The sequence below is a fragment of the Stegodyphus dumicola genome, chromosome 4 (genome assembly GCF_044657685.1).
Source record: "Stegodyphus dumicola isolate Sdum_Otavi_A_Nest chromosome 4, ASM4465768v1".
Lineage (NCBI taxonomy): Eukaryota > Metazoa > Arthropoda > Arachnida > Araneae > Eresidae > Stegodyphus > Stegodyphus dumicola.
Genome location: NC_140771.1, coordinates 164,137,389 through 164,164,168, shown reverse-complemented (window position 1 = coordinate 164,164,168; position 26,780 = coordinate 164,137,389). Strand labels below are relative to the sequence as shown.

The window sequence follows — 26,780 nt, the reverse complement described above, 5'->3', positions numbered from 1 at the left end:
TTAAAAATGCAGCGTTAGTAACAAGACGGTTTGTTATGAGGAGGATGCAATTCATGTTGAAAATAACTAATGATGTTAATGAACTAGTTGATATGGCTGATAGTGATATCTTATGAGAGCGATGAGAAATTTATTGGTTACTAACAAAAATATATCTTTCACGAATTTTTTCTTTTATTTTTAATTTTAAGCTCCAAAACATTTCATTGTCCTTTATACGCAAGCGTTCCTTACACGCGCTAAAATACGGTAAGTTGTTTCGTCGACGACCAAGCATCGACTGGCATACATTAACTATACGTTTGTGGGACTCTAAATATTTCTTTTAGAGAACGCTTACACTCACCTTCATCTGACATTCTAACTTGCACTCTTAGTAGTTCTCCAAGAGAAACGGTGTCTCGTTCTTGACCCTCCATGTCCACGATATGCAGGGATAGGTCTGGTAGCGCCGGAGATCCTCGGCTTCTGTCACTGGAACCTGGATCCCTGAAAAACAGAATATTTCGTTAAGTATATAATAGTAATTAAATACTGTATGCTTCCGTTTGGGACAACGCCGAACAAGAAAGAAGAACTTATCAATTGTTCCCAAAATTAGGCATAGCATCCAGTTTAATAACAAGAGAAATATTATGGTTCTTATCAGGGCATGGCCCTTTTCCCACGTACTTTTATGCAAGGAACTTAGCTGCATCAGACCAGTGTATAAGTGGAGAAAGAGGCAGTACCAAACATTATTTATTTAAATACTCCTTCACAGCTGAATATCATTTAAAAGTCCCGAATTCAGAAAGTGAAATAACTCCTTTTATAAGATACGCTATCGAGACCAAACATCTCAGAAAAAAAAAAGTGATAAATATAATGAACTTCCTGTCAACAAGAGGCACTGAGTTATGCAATACAGCATAGAATAACATATTAAAAATATTACTTAAAACATTATATGTAAGCAGACCTGGAGCTGTCTTCCATAGCATGTAAGTGCGAAAGGCACCAACTGTGAAAACATCGATGTATATTTAATGGAAAAAGAAAGACACTACCCGCGGTGTGGTTTCAATACAAAGCATTGCAAGCGGAGTGTAATTATCTGCATAACTAGTGTGCCTGGACAGCATCCACAATACCAATGGTTAAACAATGGGTATCCACCACACTTCACTATATCCATATCCATATGCTTGCGTTGTAGGGAAGGAAAATGCAGCAGTTCCTAGAATACTATCTTTTTAATTTCTTTCGTCATTTTGGTGTTATCTTCAAGTAAACACATTCGTGTTCGTTTAATCGTATAGAGGAAAGGCAGATTCATTTTTCATGTCGAAAAATTACTTTTTCTTATTTGGCTCCTGTTCACTGGCGAATGGTACAAGAAATTGGCATTTTTTCTCTAAAAATTACTTTCCTGACCATTTGTTAGTATAATATACATAAATATGATGACGGTGATTGTTTACAATCGGGGCATAAAGACCCAAGTTTCTCAATTTATTGTTCTTTATAATTATTATATATTTTTGCACAGACGATTTCAGCTGACATCAAAACGACTAGAATGGAAATAGCTATGAATAAAAATATCGCGATATCGCATTAGCAGTGCATTTTTTTATTCATGATGGAAATAGCTACTAAAATGTAAGAGAGAGAATTAAAAATAAAATGCCTATTCCATTCCTTTAAATTCCCCCCAAACACAAATTCACAGCAGTTTTAAGGAAGAAATTTACAATGCTAATATCTGAAAATTTAAAATTTCGTAAAAATGAAAAAATGTATGTTTTAAAATAGCAAAAGTATATAATTTTCATAAAAATTTAACGGGGAGGATGTACCAATTACGTATAATATTAGCATTAGAAGCTTTTCTTTATCACACAATTTTGAAAATATCGAAAAAAATGGCAGTTGGATATACTTCAAGTTAATTATACTTTAAACTACATAAATTCGATACATTATTAATAAAAAGTTTAAAATAGAGATTTAATTTTTAAGAGCTATATTTATTGCTTTGAGATCTATCAGTTTTTAAAGCAATAACAAATTTATTAAATTTGAAAGGTAAATTAAGGATCTTATGCTTTGTGGAATAGCCACAATTTTAAAAACAGCTATTTGTGAGGATTCGTGGAAGATAAATTTGTGATGTTATGATTCATGTAGTAGCAGCGCTTGACAAGGATTGCTCCTAGATACTTTCTTGTCTTTTGATCCGTCAATTTTCACAGGACAGGTGTTTACTCTTCAGCAATACATTTTCTTCTAAATGTAAAAGTACGCAAACATATTTCTTCAGAGAGAAATAAGCCATTAATAATTTTAGGGTCATTTATAACGTCCATGTGTTGGATTATTTAACACAGTGCATTCATGTTTATTTTATTATTTTAGCTGCTTCCAGACATTATGGGAAAACTTTAAATAAATATTTATTTTAGATACAAAATATGCGCTGAAAAGTGATAAAAAAGTGACTAAATTTATTTTCTAATACTTTCATAAATTTTGAACATAAAGGTAAGAAACACTTTGCCCTCAACAATTGAAGCATCATGGACATTTCCCTCATTAGGCATTTTATTCTACGGTTATAGTGTACAAAGTAAAATTTTATGTTTTCAAAACTTTTCTTTCATTAATTCTGAAATTTTTCTTGTCAAATTATCTTATTTAGGAAACTATGTAATTGAATGCTGATGCATTACTGAATAAACAATTAGTTAAGGTTAAATTATTAGTTAAGTTATTAAGAAAGCCCACCAGCGGCCGAGCGGAAAGACGCTGAATACTGGTAGTTCGGTCCAAAGTTCGAATCCCGCGAACGGGCTGGCTGCATGGGCGTTTTCGTGGTTTTCCCCATGTGTAACGTGTACACGATCCTGTTTTCCTTAGAAAGTCCTCCACGAAAGCATCCCTCCCTTTAGGCAGATAGCCCTCGTGTGCTTTGCCATAATTGAATAATCCCAATCGCAGTCCCTAATTCATTAAGCTTGTGTCGCCATCAGCTTATAAGGTCCCGGATCCCTTCTTGGATAACTTTCTAAGAGAAACTGGACCATGTTCGTGTTACAGATGGACGAAATAGCGACGGCACCATGCAGTCACCAGCACTTAAAATAATAACTCAACGTTGGTTGTTTGACATGGGATCAAATCTCAGCGAACGGGTTTACCGCATGGGAGATTTCGTGGTTTTTTTCATTCATAACGTGAATCAACGAGCTTTAATTAAACCTAATAATGGCAGACAATCCTCGCATGTTTTGCCATAAGCAAAATAATCCAATTTAATCCAGTCTGCCAAATTGGCAGCACCATGCAAAACAGTATACCATTAATCCTCTAGTGTCGAGGTTCTCTATAAAACGAACACTTCTGAAAATTCACCAGCATTTCTCATCAGATAGATAAACATTGCTAAGCAACGTCATCTCTCTAGAACAGCCCTGTCTTCAGAAAACCAAACTTCTCTGCAGCAGTAAAAAAAAGCTAACCCTTAAGAGAACCTCTTGCTAAGAAGTTGACAATGAAACCGTCTAGTATTTCTGAAAAAATAACTAAACATCAGTATTGGGGAAGTATTGAATGTATCTCTTTTATACGAACCCTCACTTCCACAGAAAGTGAGATTCATCTGGAAATGTGGGTCCAGTGTTTAAAAAAGGGTTTATCGCATGTGAAAGTACAACAGTGTTGAATTCGCTCTGTTGGGTAGCATAATTAATATTCCCATCAACGCGCCTCTGCGCAAAAATTGAATCCGAGCCAAATTACCAGTCGTTAGCAGTATTATCCGCTTGGATACTGAAGGGAAGTATAAAGAAGATAAAGCTCATATTCAACTCGAACACCCAGTATAGAGAATTTGGTTCTGGAATACATAATTCCTTGAGACGGGAACACTGCTGGATAATACTATATTCAGGTGCCGCCCATTTTCACCTATAAAGGTAATTTATGTTGACTAGACGGGCTGGCTTGTGCCCAGCTTCTAACTGGAGCTCTGCTGTATTTTTAAAATATAAAAGCCCAAGCCAGATGTTCTCCGTGACCGTTTCCGCAGTTAACATCAAGAAAACTTCAATGAAAAAATCGTTTTTTGCTTGCAAACCTTTCCACTTTCGCCATTAGGCAATCGAACATACAGCAAGAATCTTATCGCTGAGCTGGATTGTCGGTTGAACAACACAAAAGACCTCTTTTCTCCTCCAGTCAGCGCCGATCGCGAACGATGATTGAGACCAATGGCTGCTATTCAAGCAATGAAACGCGGCAACGAAAAAAGGCTTCCTCGTAACTCCAAAAACAATGTGATTCGAAAAAAGGAACGTAGCGGTGAGAAAACTTCGTCTTCCCTTTCTCGATTAAAAAGGGTAGATTAGAAGGATTTCACCAAAGACGGCAGTAATTTTTTTCTCCTTTTTTTATTGAAGTCGGGTGTTAACAGAAGAAACGATGCATAAGGTTAAGAATCTTGAGGAAAATTCGATAGCATCTTACGTGTCAAGAAAAGGTTAAGAAGACGAAAAGAAACGCTGCGGGGATTGAAAAAAGTTCCTGAATTGCGATCTCAGTTGATTTAGGAAAGCTTGGAACACGACAAGAGAGTTCATAAAGAATATAACATTATAAAAGAAAAAAATTATGTATCGGTGTATGTAATACATAACATTAGATATTTCTTTATTAATTAAAATAATATTAGAGCTAACATATAAATATTATCATTAGGAATGCAGGTAACTAAATGTAGTTTAAATTACACCCGTTAGGTATATTATTAAAGCTTTTTAAGATACTTTTAACTCACTTAGAATAGCGAATATAGCTTTAAACACTTATCGCTGTTTTTCTTACTTTTAAAAGCTTTTCGTTATTTCAACACCAACACCTGCCAGGCAGAGTAGATTATAAATGAATGGTAAAGTAATGTTACATAGCGGTATGAAATTTTTGATAGTGTCTGTTAAATACCTTTCTAATGCAAGTAACGCTTTAAAAGAACTGCGTTTGTTTCTTTAAAAATCACTCAGTTATTTAAACAATTTAAATTTTAAGAATAAATTTAAGATTTTACGTTTCAGAGTGTAGCAACAATTGCCAAATCGCGTGGATGGTAAATGAATGACAAGCAACGTAATTTAGAAACAACATAACGGTCCAAACACTTGGTTTGGGTTTACTTGATTACGGCAAAGCACTCGAGGTCTAGCTGCCTAAGGGGAGGGATGTCTTCCTGGAGAACTTTCGACGGGAAACTGGCTCGCATAAATGTTACACATGGAGAAAGCCATAAAAACGGCCTTGCAGCAAGCCCGCTCGCCGGAATCAAACACTAAACGAACTACCAGTGTTCAGCCACTTTACCACTCGGCCCCTGACTGGCCCCAATATATTTGGAAAGACTCTGCCTAAAAATACTTCTAACATCAAAATGCTATCTTACTCACTACTTAAAATTTTATCAATTCTAAACTGTTTAATTTTTAAGCTGCGCTCTATTATCTTATGGTGGCTGAAATCAGTTGGAGCGCAAATTACTGAAGACTGCATCCATTGCTTTTAAATCCTTGAATTTTTTTAACAAATAAACAATGCGCTGTTATAAATGAAGAGCTTGAAGAGTCTAGCAATGCCTGGAACTCGAACCTGGACCTCACGAATACGCGTCGAGTATGATTCCAATTACACCGGGACAGGCGGAAAGGAAGGGGAAAATACCTTAAATACTCCCCCTTTTAAAGGGGGACTGGGGATGAGGGGACCCAATCGCCAAATCCTGGTGGTGACGAATTATCGTCCACCACTCTTTTACTTCGGGTGCCACTATAGAATCATTAGGTTTTCCTTTTTATTATTTTTTTTCTTTTTCTTTTTTTTTTAAAGCAGGAGATGTGAAAAATGAGCAGTGACCTCTCCGAGACTCAAACCTGTACTTCTCGAATACGCGCCGAGTGTGCTACCATTATACCATGAAAGCATGCCGAAAGGAGGGAGAAAATACCTTTACGCCATGGTCAAGACTAAAAAGCAAATATGAATTGGTAGCATGCCAGAGAAAACAAATTAATGAACATCTATCGAAAGATTGGCGACCGTTGAGAACTGGCCAAGTGGATTGGGTAATTGATGATTAATGTATCCTAAACGCTAACTAAAGACGCTTCTAATGTCAAAATTGTTCCTTCTGACGTTCCTTTCTATATATTCCATAGACGTTACTAAGGTAAAAATTCAACAATATGTTTCAAATAAACACTTCTAATGTCAAAATTGTTCCTTCTGACGTTAAATAAAAAATGTAACCACTTCGGTAAAGACACACTTTAATCAGAAGTAGATATCCGGGGGTAGCATCTTATTTTTTAATCAAATAGAAAAACAGCACGTACCCATGTGCATCGGCAGCAACAGTGCCAAAATTTCAGCATTCTTTCTATATATTCCATAGACGTTACTAAGGTAAAAATTCAACAATATGTTTCAAATAAACACTTCACTGACCTGCTCTAGGAAAATTTATTTATATTTGGCTGACAATAAGTACACTTCTGTTCCATTGAACATCTAGCTTGACTGAAATTCCTCTCAGATATTCCTGGGACGTCTGTCAGAAATATTATTGTCTCGTAAAAGTCGACGGTAAGTGGAACTATTTTTCTTCCGTATTGCACTGCATAGAAACATGGGTAAAAGTATGGAATTGCAACTATAAGACATCTTCTGAAAACATATATTAAGGTTTTCAATTCAATCTATCCTCCTAATACTGCCGTTAAATTTATTTAAATACGTAGTTATCTGCGGGTAAATTCTTTATTTTTTTATTTTTGTGAGATGGCAACAGCAATAAAAACGCGATTATGTGATATAAAGCCTGAAGTAATTGAAAAGAAGATATTTTATGGGACAGCAATATCCAATCAACTCATTCTATGTGATTTTACTCTTGTTTGTGTTAGGGAGGGAAGGGGAAAGTAAACGTCTACTTATTCTGAAAAATTAAAAGAGTTTTCCGATTGACAAGCCAGATGTTCGTTTATGTGTGTGGGGGGGGGGAATATAACTGGATGCTGTATTGACGTTGTGCCAGTGGATAAAATCGCTGCCGCCTGGACTCAGTAAATCCAAGTGAAGGAGCTGGCAAAGGCAGTTTTGTATTTTTTTTTTTTTTTAATGTAATGTGAATACGAACTAGTTTTCTTTTGAAAGTCTTCCACGGAAGGGGTTCTTGCGATATGTATCACAAATAATTAAACAAACAAACTCTAATAATGTTTAACGTAATGGTTGACGCTATTTAAGTTCAAATACTTCAGTTTCTACATCAATTACATGGTAGCCCTAGAAACATCTTTTATTTCTGCAGATATTTGTGAAAATTATAAAATGGGTACGTTATAGATTAAATAGATTTTAATATATATCTACTGATAGGCTGCTAAAAATAAAATTGAGACAAATTATTACAAAGCAGGGCATTGTCGTTCATTTATTTAATCAGCTGTAATTTAAAAAGTATATGAAAAGTCATTGCATTTATTAAAAAATAAAAGGATGTTAAATTTGAAAGATATTTCAAGATCTTATGCTTTACTTGACATTTGCTTACATCTTATGCTAGCTTTTTTGATCTTATGCAATACGAGTTTTCCAAAGATGGCTTTGTGAAAGTTATGTGGAAGATAAATTAAGGGTCTAACATTTGGTTCTGGAGCAGCATTTAGCAAGACCCGAGTGGTTGAAAAATGTTGCTTCTAGTTTGTTTCCTTTCTTTGATCTTAATTTGAGGCCTGACTACGTATATCTATGCATGTGAATATGTATTCGAATAAAAAGTGAAACAACGAATATTTACAGTGGAGGACGTTTAAAGACAATCCCCCACACAACCGTATTTCGAGCATAATAACCCTTCGGGGCTAATAATATTTTAATATTTAATCACCTTTTACATTTCTCAGGACATCAGTCCCTTCATGAAGACGTTACGGTAAATGTAAAATAATTGAACTTTTAAAAATTTTCCGCTTTTCTATTTTCTTAAATTTATGCAGTGGTTATTTACACTTTTTTGATCGAATTTTGTTTTGTTCATCTTCGCTCTATCTGAAAATCATTTTTGAAATTTTCTGTTATTTTTAATTTTGGTTTTAAATTACTACCATAGAATAACTTACTAGATTTTATTTTTGCTGTTTCCGTTTCTTGTTTCAGTTTGATGCATTCAATTGAACTAACTTCGTTTTTGCTCTATTTTGATATACCTGAATATTATAGTGAATTTATTACTAATTTAAATTTTGGTTTTACTTTAGTACAACAAAATTACAGCAGCGTTTAACCTGTGATTAAATTACCAATTTATTTAAGTTTATTGCTTTCTTTTTCTTTTTATTTCAATTTTATATATAAAGTAAGAGAGAGAGAACAATGTTTGAAAACTATTAAAATAATCAAGTAAAAATTATTAAATTAATTTCTTAAAATTTCTAGGAAAAACTCATTTGCATTGATTCAAAATTAAGACGGTTTTTCACTATGCATTTGCATATCTTACTAGGTACTGTGCACTTACTATATACTGCATACTTAAATTGAAGACTTTTGTAAAATGTAAACACATATTTTCTTTCCAGTCCCGTTCTTCCGTGAACAACTTTACCTTCTTGGAATTACATGTTCTTTTCTGTATCACATATTATTATTATTAATATTTCTCCAAGGAATATTCATTTGATTCAAAGTTTAAAGTGTATTTCTACATATATTGACTCATTTTATTGCTTATGACACTGAAATTTACTTTTATTATTATTATTATTATTATTATTATTATTATTATTATTATTATTATTATTATTATTTATAATTATTTTCTATCTAATCGCATTGAGGAAGGTTAAATTTTGATGATATTTTTTTAATTCGTTTAACTATAATTTAAAAAGAGACATTAATTTTCATTTTGTTGTTTGAGTATTTTTCCTTTTGCAATTCCATCAGATATAATTCAGAAATGCGCCCCTGTTATAATTCGTTTGGTTGTTTCTAGAAAAAGATCAGGGGGATAACAACTTTTACTATTTTGGTAAACTTTGTTTATTTATATATTTATTATTATTGCTATGTTTTGTTTCAATGATTTATGGTTCAGATTTGATTTATAATTTCAAGCTTTCTTCAGGTTATGTGTTAAACACTTTTGATATTTATATTCCTTTGTATTAATCAACAGCTTGGCTTTTGTAAACAGCATTACAGGGGTGATTCGGTATACGTCCCCATCGAAATACGTCTAATTCAGTATACATACTGTGTGTGTGTGTTTGGACACGAAAATTTTTGTTTAATATATGGTATTTGTTGTATTACGATTCGAGACAATGCTACGAATGCCCACGAGAGTCAGTACGCATATTATTACTATTCAGTAAACAACTCGCATTAACTCTGAATTTTCACGTGATTTTGTGTTTCTTCGCTTACATGGTTTGTAATTCATTAACAATGAGTTTTAAGAAACATAACGAGAAGAATTTAGCAACGAAGAAAATTGTTAGGATCATTCTGAAGGTAAAATGTGTTGAAAAGTATGATGATGGCCTGCGTATACGGGGCGTGGCTATTGTATATCGTATGCCAAGTACTATGGTGTCTACGACTTTGAAAAACAAACACACTATTATATTGGCTTACGTTGCAAAAATATGAAATTGAATACCAAACAAAGATAAGAGATATTAGAGCATGTTGTTTGATCTGGATAGTTGAAGCGTTTAAGTTCATTGTTATTAAACTGCGAAGATTTAATTTGATACGTTACCAACAGTGCGGCTACTTTTAATTAAAACAGAAGCAGTATATTTGAATAAAATTTATGCTTTCTAATTGTTTACAGTTTTGATCTAAAAACAGTTTTTAAAGACGTTTTTAAGACCAATAGCTGAATCATAATAAGAAAGATATTTCGGATTTCGTTCAAAATAATCGCTTTTCCAACGCATTCCTACGATCGATGCAATCGATTGTTGGAAATGTAGCCCCATACTTCGGCTGGTCTAATTATCAGATCCTAATGCTCTCTGGCAGCGATTGATTCGCAGTTAGCCGAGAATGAAAAGCTCAGAGAGAATGTTTTCCATGTTCGAAATTTCGAATCAAATTCCGACTGCTTTCCGAAGGAATCATTTGAGCGTGAAGGCTAATTAGAAGGACTGGAATTTGGTAGTTTACGAGAATAGAAATGTAAATGTTCGACGTAAGAAAGAGCCTAATTTAAAAAAATACTAAAGTGAAATAATACTAAGGTGAATACTAAGGCCCAATTTAAAAGAATACTTAGATTAAATATTTGAAAAATAAAATTCAGTTTTAATTAGAAATTAATTTATGTTTTATTTTAATTATACTGCTATATCAAATTAGAATATTTCCTTAAGGAAAAATGGTTTTAGTGCAACTAGAGTATTCTAGTTGTACTGGCATAACATATACATACAAAATTATTTAACACAATAAAAATATACATAACAAAAGCATTTTAATAATAGTACCCGGTTATATTTTTCTGAACACAATAAACTGCTTAAGACGAACCTCCTTGATAATGACTAAAACTTCTAGAAGAACCTTATTAAAATGTTAAATCTCAATCTAAAAACTTCACATTAACACCTCAAGAAAGATTGTACGATCAATTAGATATATACATTTTGCTTTTTCTCTTTGCATGAGAATAATACACACTTTGTAAGCCGCAAATATTAAATCTTTACTAATTAATAAAATTAAAACTCTGTTCAAAATGAATTTAAGATTTAAAAGCTCCGTTTATTATTTTTGTATATTTCTTTAGAATTAAAACTGCATAAAGCGAAAACATATCAAAACGTTAAAGAATTATATAACTATTAGAGGAAAATTTTAAAAAAGAAAAAGGAATTTAGGTTCATTGTAAAAAATAAAACATCAAAGATTTGACTCCCGTACGATAGAAACCAATCAACAAACTCAAGTTTTCGATTCTCCAAAAAGAAATTTGAACTCGACATATAGACATCTTGTTCCTCCATTCAGCCTAACCACCTTCAGTATTCTTAAGCCATAACTGCCTGCAGTAAAAGATCTGGTCATACGACTATAGAATCATTTATATCACCGCCTAGAACAGTGATGGCAAACCTATAGGCAAGCGTGCCACAGTCGGCACGCAGAGCCTCATCACCCAGCACCCGACTAAAATATTATTTCCTTAATCAATAATTACAATAAAATGATACTATGTAATTTAAAAAAGGGTTTTATTCTGTTCTTGAACGTTTCACTTACTTACTTATCTCATAATGCCATTGGCATAGGGCCTAAGCCTAGATATAAGATTTTCATATATCGCCATAGAAATGACATACATGTTTAATGACCCAATTTATGACGTTTCAATTGTTTGGTGAAATCATATTACTTGTTACAAGGCAAAGAGTACGCCAAAGTTGAGTGCTTGCTAAACGAATTCAAATTTATTGCAAGTTGCCAGTGAGTTTTAATACTTTCATTGTTAAACATATTTTCTATAATCCAGGTCTTGAATCCTCACAGATGACTCCAGCAAAAAAAGGCAAAATTAAACACTGATGGTGGACGATCATTTCAAAAGACCTGGACAGAATCATTTGGAGTTATTGAACACAATAGGAAAGCATTATGCATTCTGTGCGAGGTAAGTGTTTTGTGTCGCACATCTAGTATCAAACGGTACTTTAACACCAACCACAAGATTGTTGACGAATTTAATGACGCTGAGGCAAAGGTGTTTATTAAAGGGAAATTGAGGAATTATAATTGTCAGAAAGTTGATTTTTGCAATTTTCTTTCTAAAACAAACCATCTAACAACGGCTTTCAAATTTCACAGTGCCTAGCAGAACATGGTAAACCGCTCTCCGATGGTAATTTAATCAAAGAGGTTTCGGGCACGCGGCCCCCCAAAAAGAGTTTTGGGCATACCCCCCCCCCCCCCGAAAACAAAAAAAGATTTTGCGCACTCGGCTCCAAAAAGGTTCACCACCACTGGCCTAGAATGTTTCAATTCAAAAGAATTGCAACTTTCTTAACATACTCGAAACCTTTCCTCACCTAATCATTTCTGTTGGTCTTATCGTGGCCATTGTCAAGTAATTAATTAAATTAAATTTGTTATCATCCATCTGAAACATTTTCAGCGGCACAGTAACTCAAATGCTATAGGGAATTAATTAATAGATCTTTATTCAACTTCTCTGGTCTTATGTTATTCTGATAGAAATTTTCCTCTATCTTTTGGATGATAAGTTAATTAATGCGACTGCGCATTAAGGTTTTTTTTTGACTAGCAGAAAAAAAAAAGAAGTTGAAAGCAGACTTTGGTACAAGGCTCGTAGCACACTGTGTTCAAAGGTAAGAGAATGAACACCATTTTTGGAATTTCTCCAAAAATACCTGACAGAATTTAATGAATTTTTTTCCGGAATTCAGTCTAATATAAGGCAGCAATTTGTATCCCAAGCGTAAGAAGTTACATTACCTTGCATACCATTCAAACAGATTCAATTTATTTATAGTGGAGGCGTTTATAGAAAAAGGAATGCAATTTTTGAAAGTTCAATGCAGCTACATTACTAATATCAAATCGTGGACATGCTTAAGTGCCACACCCTTCATTTTTTGAAACGCTCGATAAAGTTAAAAATTATTTATACTTTAAAGTTAATTTGCATTCTGGTGAAAGGTGACGAAAGCAGAAGTATAGAAAACTTAAAATTGTAAGACAAAACGGTTAATTAATATAAAACCTTACAATATAAAAATGATTCTGGAAAAAATATAAAAATTTTTGTCTACTTTTTGAGAGCATTTTGTCAAATTATATTGATAAAATGAATTTCAGGGTTCAATATCTTTAATACTGCACTTCGTTTATTAAACTGTAAAGCTGTATTTTATTAATAAACGTAAGTAAGTATTTTTTATAAATTCTACTCTTAAATTTGTTTACCGTTAAGCTCAGACTTCAAATTTAGTTAAAATCTCTCAATATTATGTAAATAAATGTTGCAATATTTCACGATTAGGGTTTGGGTTCGAGAAAATTACGATTCGTCACCATCTGTCTGAATAATAATGTTGCGTGCGTACGGGTTCGTTATGAAGTGAATGCACAAGTCCGATGAAAAATGAACAAAAATTTTTTATTATCACAACAAAAATGCTTAATTTTTCTCAAATTATCATGCAGTATTACAATATCTCACAGTAGTTATCTTTTAACTATTCAAATGTACAATAGAACGTAATTCAAGACAGCTAAAGAACGCTAATCCGCGAATTCGCTATAATCAACAACAGCAGTTTTCTAAACAACAAACTAAGCAACTACTACAAACTGAGATGTTTTCCTCCTTTTATAAGCTTTTAAAATCACGCGCTAGAATTTTCCAGTACTTTCTCGAAATTAAAAAGAGATATTTATTTATTTAACGCACGCGCTCTTGTATTTTTAATTTTTCCGGCTTAGCTTTCTTTTAATATTCGTCACGCGCTGCACTGCGCGAGAAATAAAACCATTTAATTTATAATTGAACTAACATTAGCTTTTTAAATACCAAATTCGTAACACTGCCCCCTTCCCAAGGACTGCACGTCCCGGGCAGTACAATCCCTGGACAGGAAGCTAAACTTACAACTGTGGCATAAATGCAACTGAGGCATAAACATTACATTACAATATCAAACAATATAAACAATAAATGCAATAACTAACTTAAACAAATCAAATGCTATCAAATACTAAATACAAAACAAATACTAAATACAAATCAAATACTAAATACAAATCAAATACTAAATACACATTTATAAACAAAAAGGACCATGGTCTGATACTATTTACAATTATTTACATTACGTACTATGGCCATAGTAATAAGCTAACCTGTCGTAAGAGTTCGAAGACTCACGGATCCGAACCACGACGTCATTCGTGTTCAGCACTGTATATGGACCATCCGAAGGTGACTGTAATTTAGGACTCAGTCATTTTCGTTGAATTGGGTTCCACAACCACACCTTGTCTCCTTTGTTGGATCTCTGTCTAGTAGCTCTTGTGTCGCATCTGATCTTCATTTTCTCCGTCGCCAAGTTGACTCGCTTTCGTGCAGAACGGTGCATCCCCTCAAACCGGGCCTGGGCATCTTGGATGTGTTCCTCAGGCGATGAAGGCGCATCCGTAGAGCGACTAAACAGGCGGTCACAAGGCAGACGAAGGTCTCGACCGAAGAGCTTCTGGGATGGAGAATAGCTAGTAGTCTTGAGTTTCTTTTCGACCCTGGTATGATTTCGGCAGCTTCCCGAGCTCGATCTTTCGGACAAGGCGTCGACATTTCCAGGCGAGGATCCCTTTTGAGGATGGATAGTCATGCCATCAGATGCTGAAACCAGCTTATTGTTTTTGAAATCTAAGGAAAAATTGTATTTCCTTAAAAAGTCCAATCCGAGTATGCATGGATCTGTAATATCCGCCACATATGCCGTGTGATGGTAGGCGGCACTTCCAAACGTGATGTTTACGTTTAACTTCCCAGTTATGTCGATCTTGTCACCAGACGCAGTCTGAAGGGTAACACAGGATGGCGTCCAAATAAGTTTATCTTTAAACTGTTCAGCTAAATCTTTCCTAATGATGGTAACATTAGCTCCTGTGTCAATGATCATATTGCAAGGAACTCCATCGATATTCCCATTGATGGACAGTCCGTTATTGTTGCCACTCACTATAGAGATCTTAAGCGCTTTAAAACAGGGTTTTTCATTATCTGGCAACCTCCGTTCCTTGATATGGTCATTAATTTGTTTCCTGCGTCGTTGCTCAGAAATTGTCTCAATTTTCGTACCCTGGGGTGTTCTGCAATTCTTTCGTACGTGGCCTTCAGCTCCACAGTTCCAGCACTTTAGTTTCTTGTCAGTCCTTTTCCTTGCCGTGGCATTTAATTGTCTGTTTAAATCGTATGCCTTATTTTCCATGCTCTGGGGAGTTCTGCAGTTCCTTCGTAGGTGGCCTTCAACACCGCAATTCCAGCACTTTAGGGTCGGTTTTGTTTCACCACTATTCCGTCTTAAAGCATTCACTGGTCTTGTCAACTCATCCGTTTTATTATCCGTGCCCTGGGGTGTTCTGCAATGCCGTCGTAGGTGACCTTCAGAACCGCATCTCCAACATCTTACAGCCACTTTGTTTTCCCTGCTACTCCGTATCAAAGCATCGACTTGTCTGGATAAATCATCTAAACGAGCCATCAGTTGATCCACTGCCTCATGGACTCGCACAGCTCTAACTGGGTAGCGATCTCTACGAGTGGCTTGCTGGGCTGCCTCGAATTTCATGGCGTATACTAGAGCGCTTTTTAAATCTTTTACATCCGCCATTCGTAGAGCTTTCTGTATTTCAGTATCCTGGATGCCGTCGATAAAGTATTGCAAGGACAGGATTTCCCTTGTTTCTGTCGGGCATTCCGAAAAGGCGAGATGGGACAGCCTTTCAACATCCGTGGCGAGCTCCTGAAGTGTTTCGGTAGGCTTCTGTTGACGAGATTTTAATTGGAGCCTGCTGTAGTCTTTTAAACACTTCTCGCCGAAGCGCAGCTCCAAAGCGCCGGATAGAGCTTCGAAATCTAGCCTTTGATTTTCGGGAAGCGTCTGCAGGATATCCGCTGCGTCTGCTCTCAGAAAAGCGGCGAGATGACAGGCCTTAGCTTGGGAATCCCATCCATTCGCATCCGCAACGATAGAAAATTGTGTCCTATACACCTGCCAGGAGGTCTTCCCATCATATGTAGATAGTTTCAGAACGGAATGAGCAGGCATCGATAAAAATTTGAAACCTTCAGAATTGTTTCCTACCGTCGCTATGCACTTCTTTAGGCTGTCAACTTCTTTGGCGACGGCAGCAGAAACCCTATCATCAATTTGTTGTTCGACGGCAGAAATTCTCTCTTCTATATGTTCTTTTACAGAAGAAATTCTTTCTTCTACTTGTTCTTTTACCGAAGAAACTCTTTCTTCTATTTGTCCAACTTTAGTTTCAACCGTGTCTATTCTGCCTTCCATAGCCTCAAATTTATTTTCTATTACGCAGGTAATTTCTCTTTTCACTTCGTCCTGACCTGCTTTCATCTCATTTTTAAGAGATTTCACCTCTTCCTTAACGGTTTCCTGGCCCAATTTCATTTGTTCCTGTGCCGTTTTCATTTCTTCCTTGAGGGATTCCTGGCCCAATTTCATTTCTTCTTTAACGGACCTTTGACCAGCATCCATTTTCTCTTTAATTTCTTCTTTAAAAGATGTTTGGCCAGCTTCCATCTTTTCTTGGAAAGCAGCAAAAGCAGTAATGAGCTGTCTCAATTGTTCTTCCATCCCTCTTGTTATTGGCATTCAAATCCCACTTCTGACACCAAAAATTGTTGCGTGCGTACGGGTTCGTTATGAAGTGAATGCACAAGTCCGATGAAAAATGAACAAAAATTTTTTATTATCACAACAAAAATGCTTAAATTTTCTCAAATTATCATGCAGTATTACAATATCTCACAGTAGTTATCTTTTAACTACTCAAATGTACAATAGAACGTAATTCAAGACAGCTAAAGAACGCTAATCCGCGAATTCGCTATAATCAACAACAGCAGTTTTCTAAACAACAACAAACTAAGCAACTACTACAAACTGAGATGTTTTCCTCCTTTTATAAGCTTTTAAAATCACGCGCTAGAATTTTCCAGTACTTTCTCGAAATCAAAAAGAGATATTTATTTATTTAACGCACGCGCTCTTGTATTTTTAATTTTTCCGGCTTAGCTTTCTTTTAATATTCGTCACGCGCTGCACTGCGCGAGAAATAAAACCATTTAATTTATAATTGAACTAACATTAGCTTTTTAAATACCAAATTCGTAACACTGCCCCCTTCCCAAGGACTGCACGTCCCGGGCAGTACAATCCCTGGACAGGAAGCTAAACTTACAACTGTGGCATAAATGCAACTGAGGCATAAACATTACATTACAATATCAAACAATATAAACAATAAATGCAATAACTAACTTAAACAAATCAAATGCTATCAAATACTAAATACAAAACAAATACTAAATACAAATCAAATACTAAATACAAATCAAATACTAAATACAAATCAAATACTAAATACAAATCAAATACTAAATACACATTTATAAACAAAAAGGACCATGGTCTGATACTATTTACAATTATTTACATTACGTACTATGGCCATAGTAATAAGCTAACCTGTCGTAAGAGTTCGAAGACTCACGGATCCGAACCACGACGTCATTCGTGTTCAGCACTGTATATGGACCATCCGAAGGTGACTGTAATTTAGGACTCAGTCATTTTCGTTGAATTGGGTTCCACAACCACACCTTGTCTCCTTTGTTGGATCTCTGTCTAGTAGCTCTTGTGTCGCATCTGATCTTCATTTTCTCCGTCGCCAAGTTGACTCGCTTTCGTGCAGAACGGTGCATCCCCTCAAACCGGGCCTGGGCATCTTGGATGTGTTCCTCAGGCGATGAAGGCGCATCCGTAGAGCGACTAAACAGGCGGTCACAAGGCAGACGAAGGTCTCGACCGAAGAGCTTCTGGGATGGAGAATAGCTAGTAGTCTTGAGTTTCTTTTCGACCCTGGTATGATTTCGGCAGCTTCCCGAGCTCGATCTTTCGGACAAGGCGTCGACATTTCCAGGCGAGGATCCCTTTTGAGGATGGATAGTCATGCCATCAGATGCTGAAACCAGCTTATTGTTTTTGAAATCTAAGGAAAAATTGTATTTCCTTAAAAAGTCCAATCCGAGTATGCATGGATCTGTAATATCCGCCACATATGCCGTGTGATGGTAGGCGGCACTTCCAAACGTGATGTTTACGTTTAACTTCCCAGTTATGTCGATCTTGTCACCAGACGCAGTCTGAAGGGTAACACAGGATGGCGTCCAAATAAGTTTATCTTTAAACTGTTCAGCTAAATCTTTCCTAATGATGGTAACATTAGCTCCTGTGTCAATGATCATATTGCAAGGAACTCCATCGATATTCCCATTGATGGACAGTCCGTTATTGTTGCCACTCACTATAGAGATCTTAAGCGCTTTAAAACAGGGTTTTTCATTATCTGGCAACCTCCGTTCCTTGATATGGTCATTAATTTGTTTCCTGCGTCGTTGCTCAGAAATTGTCTCAATTTTCGTACCCTGGGGTGTTCTGCAATTCTTTCGTACGTGGCCTTCAGCTCCACAGTTCCAGCACTTTAGTTTCTTGTCAGTCCTTTTCCTTGCCGTGGCATTTAATTGTCTGTTTAAATCGTATGCCTTATTTTCCATGCTCTGGGGAGTTCTGCAGTTCCTTCGTAGGTGGCCTTCAACACCGCAATTCCAGCACTTTAGGGTCGGTTTTGTTTCACCACTATTCCGTCTTAAAGCATTCACTGGTCTTGTCAACTCATCCGTTTTATTATCCGTGCCCTGAGGTGTTCTGCAATGCCGTCGTAGGTGACCTTCAGAACCGCATCTCCAACATCTTACAGCCACTTTGTTTTCCCTGCTACTCCGTATCAAAGCATCGACTTGTCTGGATAAATCATCTAAACGAGCCATCAGTTGATCCACTGCCTCATGGACTCGCACAGCTCTAACTGGGTAGCGATCTCTACGAGTGGCTTGCTGGGCTGCCTCGAATTTCATGGCGTATACTAGAGCGCTTTTTAAATCTTTTACATCCGCCATTCGTAGAGCTTTCTGTATTTCAGTATCCTGGATGCCGTCGATAAAGTATTGCAAGGACAGGATTTCCCTTGTTTCTGTCGGGCATTCCGAAAAGGCGAGATGGGACAGCCTTTCAACATCCGTGGCGAGCTCCTGAAGTGTTTCGGTAGGCTTCTGTTGACGAGATTTTAATTGGAGCCTGCTGTAGTCTTTTAAACACTTCTCGCCGAAGCGCAGCTCCAAAGCGCCGGATAGAGCTTCGAAATCTAGCCTTTGATTTTCGGGAAGCGTCTGCAGGATATCCGCTGCGTCTGCTCTCAGAAAAGCGGCGAGATGACAGGCCTTAGCTTGGGAATCCCATCCATTCGCATCCGCAACGATAGAAAATTGTGTCCTATACACCTGCCAGGAGGTCTTCCCATCATATGTAGATAGTTTCAGAACGGAATGAGCAGGCATCGATAAAAATTTGAAACCTTCAGAATTGTTTCCTACCGTCGCTATGCACTTCTTTAGGCTGTCAACTTCTTTGGCGACGGCAGCAGAAACCCTATCATCAATTTGTTGTTCGACGGCAGAAATTCTCTCTTCTATATGTTCTTTTACAGAAGAAATTCTTTCTTCTACTTGTTCTTTTACCGAAGAAACTCTTTCTTCTATTTGTCCAACTTTAGTTTCAACCGTGTCTATTCTGCCTTCCATAGCCTCAAATTTATTTTCTATTACGCAGGTAATTTCTCTTTTCACTTCGTCCTGACCTGCTTTCATCTCATTTTTAAGAGATTTCACCTCTTCCTTAACGGTTTCCTGGCCCAATTTCATTTGTTCCTGTGCCGTTTTCATTTCTTCCTTGAGGGATTCCTGGCCCAATTTCATTTCTTCTTTAACGGACCTTTGACCAGCATCCATTTTCTCTTTAATTTCTTCTTTAAAAGATGTTTGGCCAGCTTCCATCTTTTCTTGGAAAGCAGCAAAAGCAGTAATGAGCTGTCTCAATTGTTCTTCCATCCCTCTTGTTATTGGCATTCAAATCCCACTTCTGACACCAAAAATTGTTGCGTGCGTACGGGTTCGTTATGAAGTGAATGCACAAGTCCGATGAAAAATGAACAAAAATTTTTTATTATCACAACAAAAATGCTTAAATTTTCTCAAATTATCATGCAGTATTACAATATCTCACAGTAGTTATCTTTTAACTACTCAAATGTACAATAGAACGTAATTCAAGACAGCTAAAGAACGCTAATCCGCGAATTCGCTATAATCAACAACAGCAGTTTTCTAAACAACAACAAACTAAGCAACTACTACAAACTGAGATGTTTTCCTCCTTTTATAAGCTTTTAAAATCACGCGCTAGAATTTTCCAGTACTTTCTCGAAATCAAAAAGAGATATTTATTTATTTAACGCACGCGCTCTTGTATTTTTAATTTTTCCGGCTTAGCTTTCTTTTAATATTCGTCACGCGCTGCACTGCGCGAGAAATAAAACCATTTAATTTATAATTGAACTAACATTAGCTTTTTAAATACCAAATTCGTAACACTAATAATGATGATGATGATGATGATGATAATTTTTTATTTCAATGAGAATGCTTTTTTCTCCTGAAAAATGCTATTTTTGACATAAAAAAGATTATTTCTCAAAAGTCGTGGCTGATACAGTCTTTGAGACCCGTTTTGCAGTACATGAGATAGAAATCATATATAATAATTTACAGTTTCATATGGAATAAATCCAAATAATAATTAATAAAACAATAACATTTAACAATACATAACAACATTTTTTAATAAAATAAGCTTTTGCGCAAAACTCATAAAATGATTAATGAACTAAAAATAGAAGAATAATTTATCATGCAGTCTGACGGGGAGGAAAGAAAATACTTCTGTTTACGAATTTCATCTATAACTTTATCCCACGAATAATAAAATCGTAGTATAAATGTATAAAGTTAATGGAGAATACAATTCCATTATCAAATTATTACTTAGATGCCCACAATTTTATTATTGGTGATGTAGAATTGCAGACGCATTTTGTAAAAAAAAAAAAAAAAAAAAAAACTTTTTTTCCATTAAAATAAATTATATTTTTTACCTTTTTATTCGTTAATTAATTTATCAATTTTAAATTAAAGCTTATTCTATAAATAAAACGTTTTATTATATTTTTGTTTTCGTCTTTCAAGTCTCAACGACACATTATGAATGAAGTTATGAAACTGAAAATTCACTCTTCTACATCTAACAATTGTTTACGTGAAATGATCGAAAACATCCATCGATTTTGCCAAAAAAATCAAAAGTAACATTAAAATTTCTTATGAACTTCGTTTAAAATTTTTCTTCGCTCTATGCGACGGTACAAATTGTAGAAATTTGAAATTTTTTGTTTTAATACTTTTTTATCATTCTCGTTTTAAAAGAGAGCGAAGAGTTTGTTTTATAATCTGCAAAAAATTCAAAATTTACAACCGATTCATATTATAACCGTCGCATTCAAAATCAAGCGATTGTCGAAAATTCGTCAAAAGATCAAATATGATGTTACAAATTTGATATAAATTTAATTTAAGAATTCCTCCCTCCCCGCTCTAACCAAAGGTGCAAAAGACAATTTGTGAACTTTTTAGCTTGTTAGTTAAACGAAAATTCGTTTAAACATTAAATTAAAAAAAATCCAAATCCAGTTTTGAAAAAACATCGGTGCATAACTTTGTATTGTTGTCTTCAAACAGTGTGCGTGCAAAATTTGATAGGATATCAGGAAGTAAGTTAAATGCAGGAAGTGGGTATCAGAAAATATAACCTCCAATAATAGCGACAAAATACAATCAAAAACTAAACATAAGCTCTTAAAAAGTGTGGAAACCTCGCACATCAAAGTAAAACGGATAGCTTTCAATTTTGTTCATTGACAAAATTCTATAAACATTTAATGTCGTTATTATATCCCAATCAATTAAGTTTTCTATTCTTTTTTTGACGTTATAAATGCCATATAGTTTAATTATTAGCATTTTTGCATTAGGTTAGGTTACGCTAGCACAGCATTTACCATACATTCAGCTTGGCAAATAACTGTATTTCAAGACTTTTACTATTCGACGTCTTTATTTTTTTTATTTTCTAATTATATTATAGATGGTTTACTAATCGAGCTACTTATCATCAGGAAATATACTTATTAATAATTTAATGCTTTATTTTATTTCTTTAATAATATTACTAACTGATATAATTTTAAATATTATCTAATGTTTAAAATTATAACAATTAATCGAGCTACTTGTAGAGACATTAGGATTGTTTTTGGAAGAAGGAGGCCTGAAAAGTGAGCAATACCCTCACCGGGATTCGAACCTGAACCTCTTGAATACGCGCCGAGTGTGCCAAACCAGGAAGGCATGCAGAAAGGAAGCAGAAAATACCTTATATACTTATCAGCAGAAAATATATTTATTAACAATTTACGGTTTTATTTTATTTCTTTAATAATGTTACTAAGTGATCTAATTTTAAATTTTACAAAATATTATTGCTTATTTATGATATATCAAGGTATGTTTAGCGTTACATGGTTGTAAGCCTCTGCAGAATTATTCACGTTGAGAAAATATGTTTTTAACGCATAATATCCTCCGCACCTAAGCACAGAACACCATTTGCTATCCACGTAACAGTGCATGGAATCTTTTCGGTTATTCAGTTATTGTTGGGAATTAGACTGTACTCACGTGATGTTAATTTCCGTTTCCTCTGTCTTGTTGCCCACATCGTAGGAGCAATGGATGCCGATGGCTTTGTCCAGGGCCGTTACCACGTGATCATTACTTTGGATTACCAGAACATTCGAGAACTTTCCTTCTTCCTACGAAAAGTAAGAAGAAAATAAATAAGTAGCTTAATAAACTCAAACAATCCGTAAGGGGGTATCATTAACATTTATGTATAATAGGTTCATAATCATCTGCATATTGAGATTACTCTCACACTGCATTTTCTTATATGTAAAATATTATTGAGGATTATTTCGGAGACCATCGACAGTAATAAAAACGATCTATGTTTTTGTTTACATTATCCTTTATTTTGATACGCGTCGATGTGAAACACAAGATTAATGGCTGCGCACTTGATGTATTTTTAGACTGAACAATTCACTTTTAACCAATAATTTAATAGTGTTCATACATTCCGAATTACGCACAATTAATTCACGGATTATTGTAGGTAAAACAATTCCCGAACACTAAGATATCATTTGCTATCACTACTGCTATTCGATGCATTTTGCATTTTATTTAAACAGTTTTAAGATGATGGTTCGGGATCGTCTTTCTTTTCATCATTTCGAAGAAACAAAGTTATGTTTTTTTCAGTCAAGCCCAGTTAATCCGAAACTCGGTTAACTGGGAGTTAATCGGACCTCCATCAAGTCAGATAAAGCGAGGACAGACCCTTAGAAATGCTTTGCATACAATGAAGGTGATTGTTGGTACCAGCTCGAGTAGTTTCTTATAACTAATTTTTAAATGATTGGGTGCTTTACCTTATCAATTTCAGACATGGGGACTCTTGTTCCTTGAATTTAAAGTTTAACAACTGTAAATTCAGAGTTTAACAACAATAAGTTCAGTTATAGGTATTAAACTCAAAATGGCAGTTTTTTTTTTTTTTTTTTAATCTTTGCAATTTTTGAAATCTTTTAAAGTTGCAACGGAAATACTTCTTTCAAGTTCGGTAACTGTAACCTGATACTTTCAGAATTATTTTAATCACTAATAACAGTAATAAAAATTCAATAACTCGAGACCTCGTTTTTTACGATAAAGGCTTTTTCGTACTTAATGTTGTTACTTTTATCTTTTTGTTTTATTATTATAATAAAAAAATATTTTCATTTGCTGCTAGTATTTTAATTCATTTACATTGCTATACTACATCTGTCATTATAATTTGTATCATGAAACATTGCTAATTAATCATTGCTACTATTTATTTGTGCTTATATATGCCTTTTAATTATTACTAAGAGTTTTTCTTTATGATAATTATCATAAAATTTGCATTATATCCACTGACCATATGTAATATTATTATTTTTTAATTACCACAATCAGCTATTTAATTAATAAAATTACTTTTATACTAATTTATGTTTCTTTATTTGGTTATTTTTATTATGAATTTTATCTTACTCTTATTATTAACATAAGTTTTGTAATATCAGTTAAATTGATTATGTTTCGTCTGGTGTACAACTTCTTTCAGAATTTTACTTTATCACAATAATAAAATAAAACAGAATATAATAACAATAATGATAAAAAATAAGTTTAAATAATTTTTTTCCGTTTTTGAAGTTTTAAATTCCTGCCGCTTACATTCAGAAACCCAGTAATACAAAAGCCTTAGGAATATTGAGTGCACAAAATATCATTTTCCTCTAACTGTAACTGAGACTGTAAGAAAAAGAAATGCATTATTGCGCATTATCAGGCAAAGCATAAGCTGAAAGTTCATTAAAAGTCCTTTCAAAATACTTCAGAAAGAAAACTGAAAACTCCACTAAAAGTATGCAATTTACGCTAAGAATTCAAAAGGCCAAATACTTCTGAATTGTCCTCGTGTTTTTTTTCGCATTCTGTATTCACGTAAGAACGCGAAAGTTGGAATTTAATTCAATTCTACTCGGAATGTTTTCGCTCTCGAGAAAATTAAGCCCACATGTCAAAATAGAGTGATTTTTTTTATTATTGTATTAATATTTTCCTAAGACTTTAAGGGACAAAATTTCCGCTGTTTTATTTTAGAGTGGTAATAAATTATTTACGGTGGATGTTCAGAAGAAAATTTACGTCTTCTACGGAAGAATGTGCAATATTTTTCATTTATTTTTTTATGAGCGCATATGCATTTTCTTTCCAAAATTCAGGAACACTCGCACTGGAATTCTTTTTTGAGTGGCATAAACAATTTCCCGTTGTTTAGATTTGTGTTTCTTTTGGAAGAGCTGAAGACACTAAAAAACTTTGCGACTTTTTAAAGCATGTTTTAAGAATTTTAATACGATTCACGAAATAAATGTAGAAATATTTTTCATTGTTTAAAATAATGTAGAAATATTTTTCATTGTTTAAAATAATGACGCATATGTTTATAAAAAATATCAGTTAAACGTTTAATACAGTGTGGTCCAAAATCGCGTGCCTCAAACTTTCAGAAACTATGAAAATTTGAAAATGGATAACAACGGCAAATTATGTCAGTGAGTAACACTCAACACTCCTATGCAGTGATATATATGAGTGATATATCCTTTGAAATTTCAGCTTCAGTTTAAGCTATTAGGTTTAAAAACCGTTCGTTTATTGCAAGATGGAGATGCGTTTTCACAAGCAGAACGAAAGCATTACTCCGCAGCTCATCATTTTGATTGCAGTGTCATTTTTCTCACGCTCTTTTTTAATAATTGAAACATTTTATTAATAACTTACTCAATTTTGTCCAAACTCAGAAGGGACGAGCAATCGTTCGTTTCTTAAGGTGAACGGTTCCAATTTTTATGCTAAATTATCAAAAGAAAAAACATTTTTCTTAGATTCATGAACTTCTGGGAAGGACTCTTTAAATTTTTCAAAATTTCCCCCCTAAAAACGATTTGCAAAACAAGGTTCAGACACTAAAAAATAAGTTTCATAAAATAAGCTGTTATTCAAAACTCATAGCACGATTAATGGAGTAAAAGAAAAAGAAACTATTTAGTTAGAGTAAGAAGTTAACTAATTCTTTTCACGAAATATATCTGCAGTTTTATATCACAAATAACAATAGCGTCGGGCGTCCTTTATAGATAAGGGTTTAAACTTTTCCCAGTTAGTAAAATTATTCAGTTAGTAAAATTAATTATTATATGCCTACGTTTTTATTATTCCTGTTATAAAATTTATAAGAATTCAGCAAAGATAATTATTTAACCTTTTGTTCTAATTAAACTATATGATAAATTATTACTTTATGAGTTTTGAATAAAAGCAACCTGAATAAAAATAATGACAGTAACCTGCTATCCGTCGTCCCAATATGCCCGACACATACTCTATAGGATTCAGGTCCGGTCATCTAGCATGCCAAGGCAGATTCGAATGGTTTCAATCCCAGATAACTTCGAGCCATTCACGCTGTATGCAAGCGGGCATTATCGTCCAAAAATATCGCATCGGTACTCACTGTAGAGATAAAGGGACGCTTAGGAGGGTATAGAATTTAGTCACAATATCGAACGGCAGAGATGAAATCACCCGGAATCAAGCAGAGGTTGGTGCAAATTGCCATCCCAGCTCATAGAAATAAGCCTTCTGCTCTGTAATGATCTCCTTCGACGATGTTTGGCGTCCACTAACCAAAAGGTTCCATATCAGAATGCCTTCCACCAATATCAATCCATTCAGACATTTTATATGGAGAACTCCAACCCTACGACAGAGAATCTACAATATCATTAACCTGCTAATGTCATCAGGACTGGATATTCTAGCCACGAACTAAGTAAGATCTATGTCAATGTTCTTCCTGAAACGTTTCCGTAGTGTTTGTACGAGCAAATTTACCTTATACTCCACCAGCGACAGTGCCAACGTGTGCCAGAATTGCAGCACTAAAAATTTTTAAGTAAGTAATTAAGCAATGAGGTATATAAATATTCAAGCCTACATGAATTTATGTATTCAATGTAAACTACGATACATAGGTACTTTATGTATCTCAGAATTATTGTATATATATATTCGAATTATTGTATATATATATATATATATATGTAATGTACCAGCTTTTGTCAGGAATAAATAGATTGTTGAAGAATCATCAATGTAGTCGTATCTTAAATTATCAGACGATAGTTTTAAAAAACAGGATCCATTTATTATATTTCAGGAGAAAATAGCA

General features: G+C 34.5%; 1 protein-coding gene across 2 annotated transcripts in view; it reads right to left on the bottom strand.

Annotated features, from left to right (window-relative positions):
• The window catches only part of LOC118181224 (uncharacterized), a 162,363-nt gene that overhangs the window by 42,661 nt on the left and 92,922 nt on the right, over positions 1 to 26,780 (bottom strand). For both annotated transcript variants that reach the window (XM_035350310.2, XM_035350311.2), the window contains 2 exons: positions 22,568 to 22,701; positions 347 to 489 (listed from right to left, as the gene is read on the bottom strand). In XM_035350310.2, the coding sequence (XP_035206201.1) occupies positions 347 to 489; positions 22,568 to 22,701 (277 nt within the window). The remainder of the gene's footprint in view (positions 1 to 346; positions 490 to 22,567; positions 22,702 to 26,780) is intronic.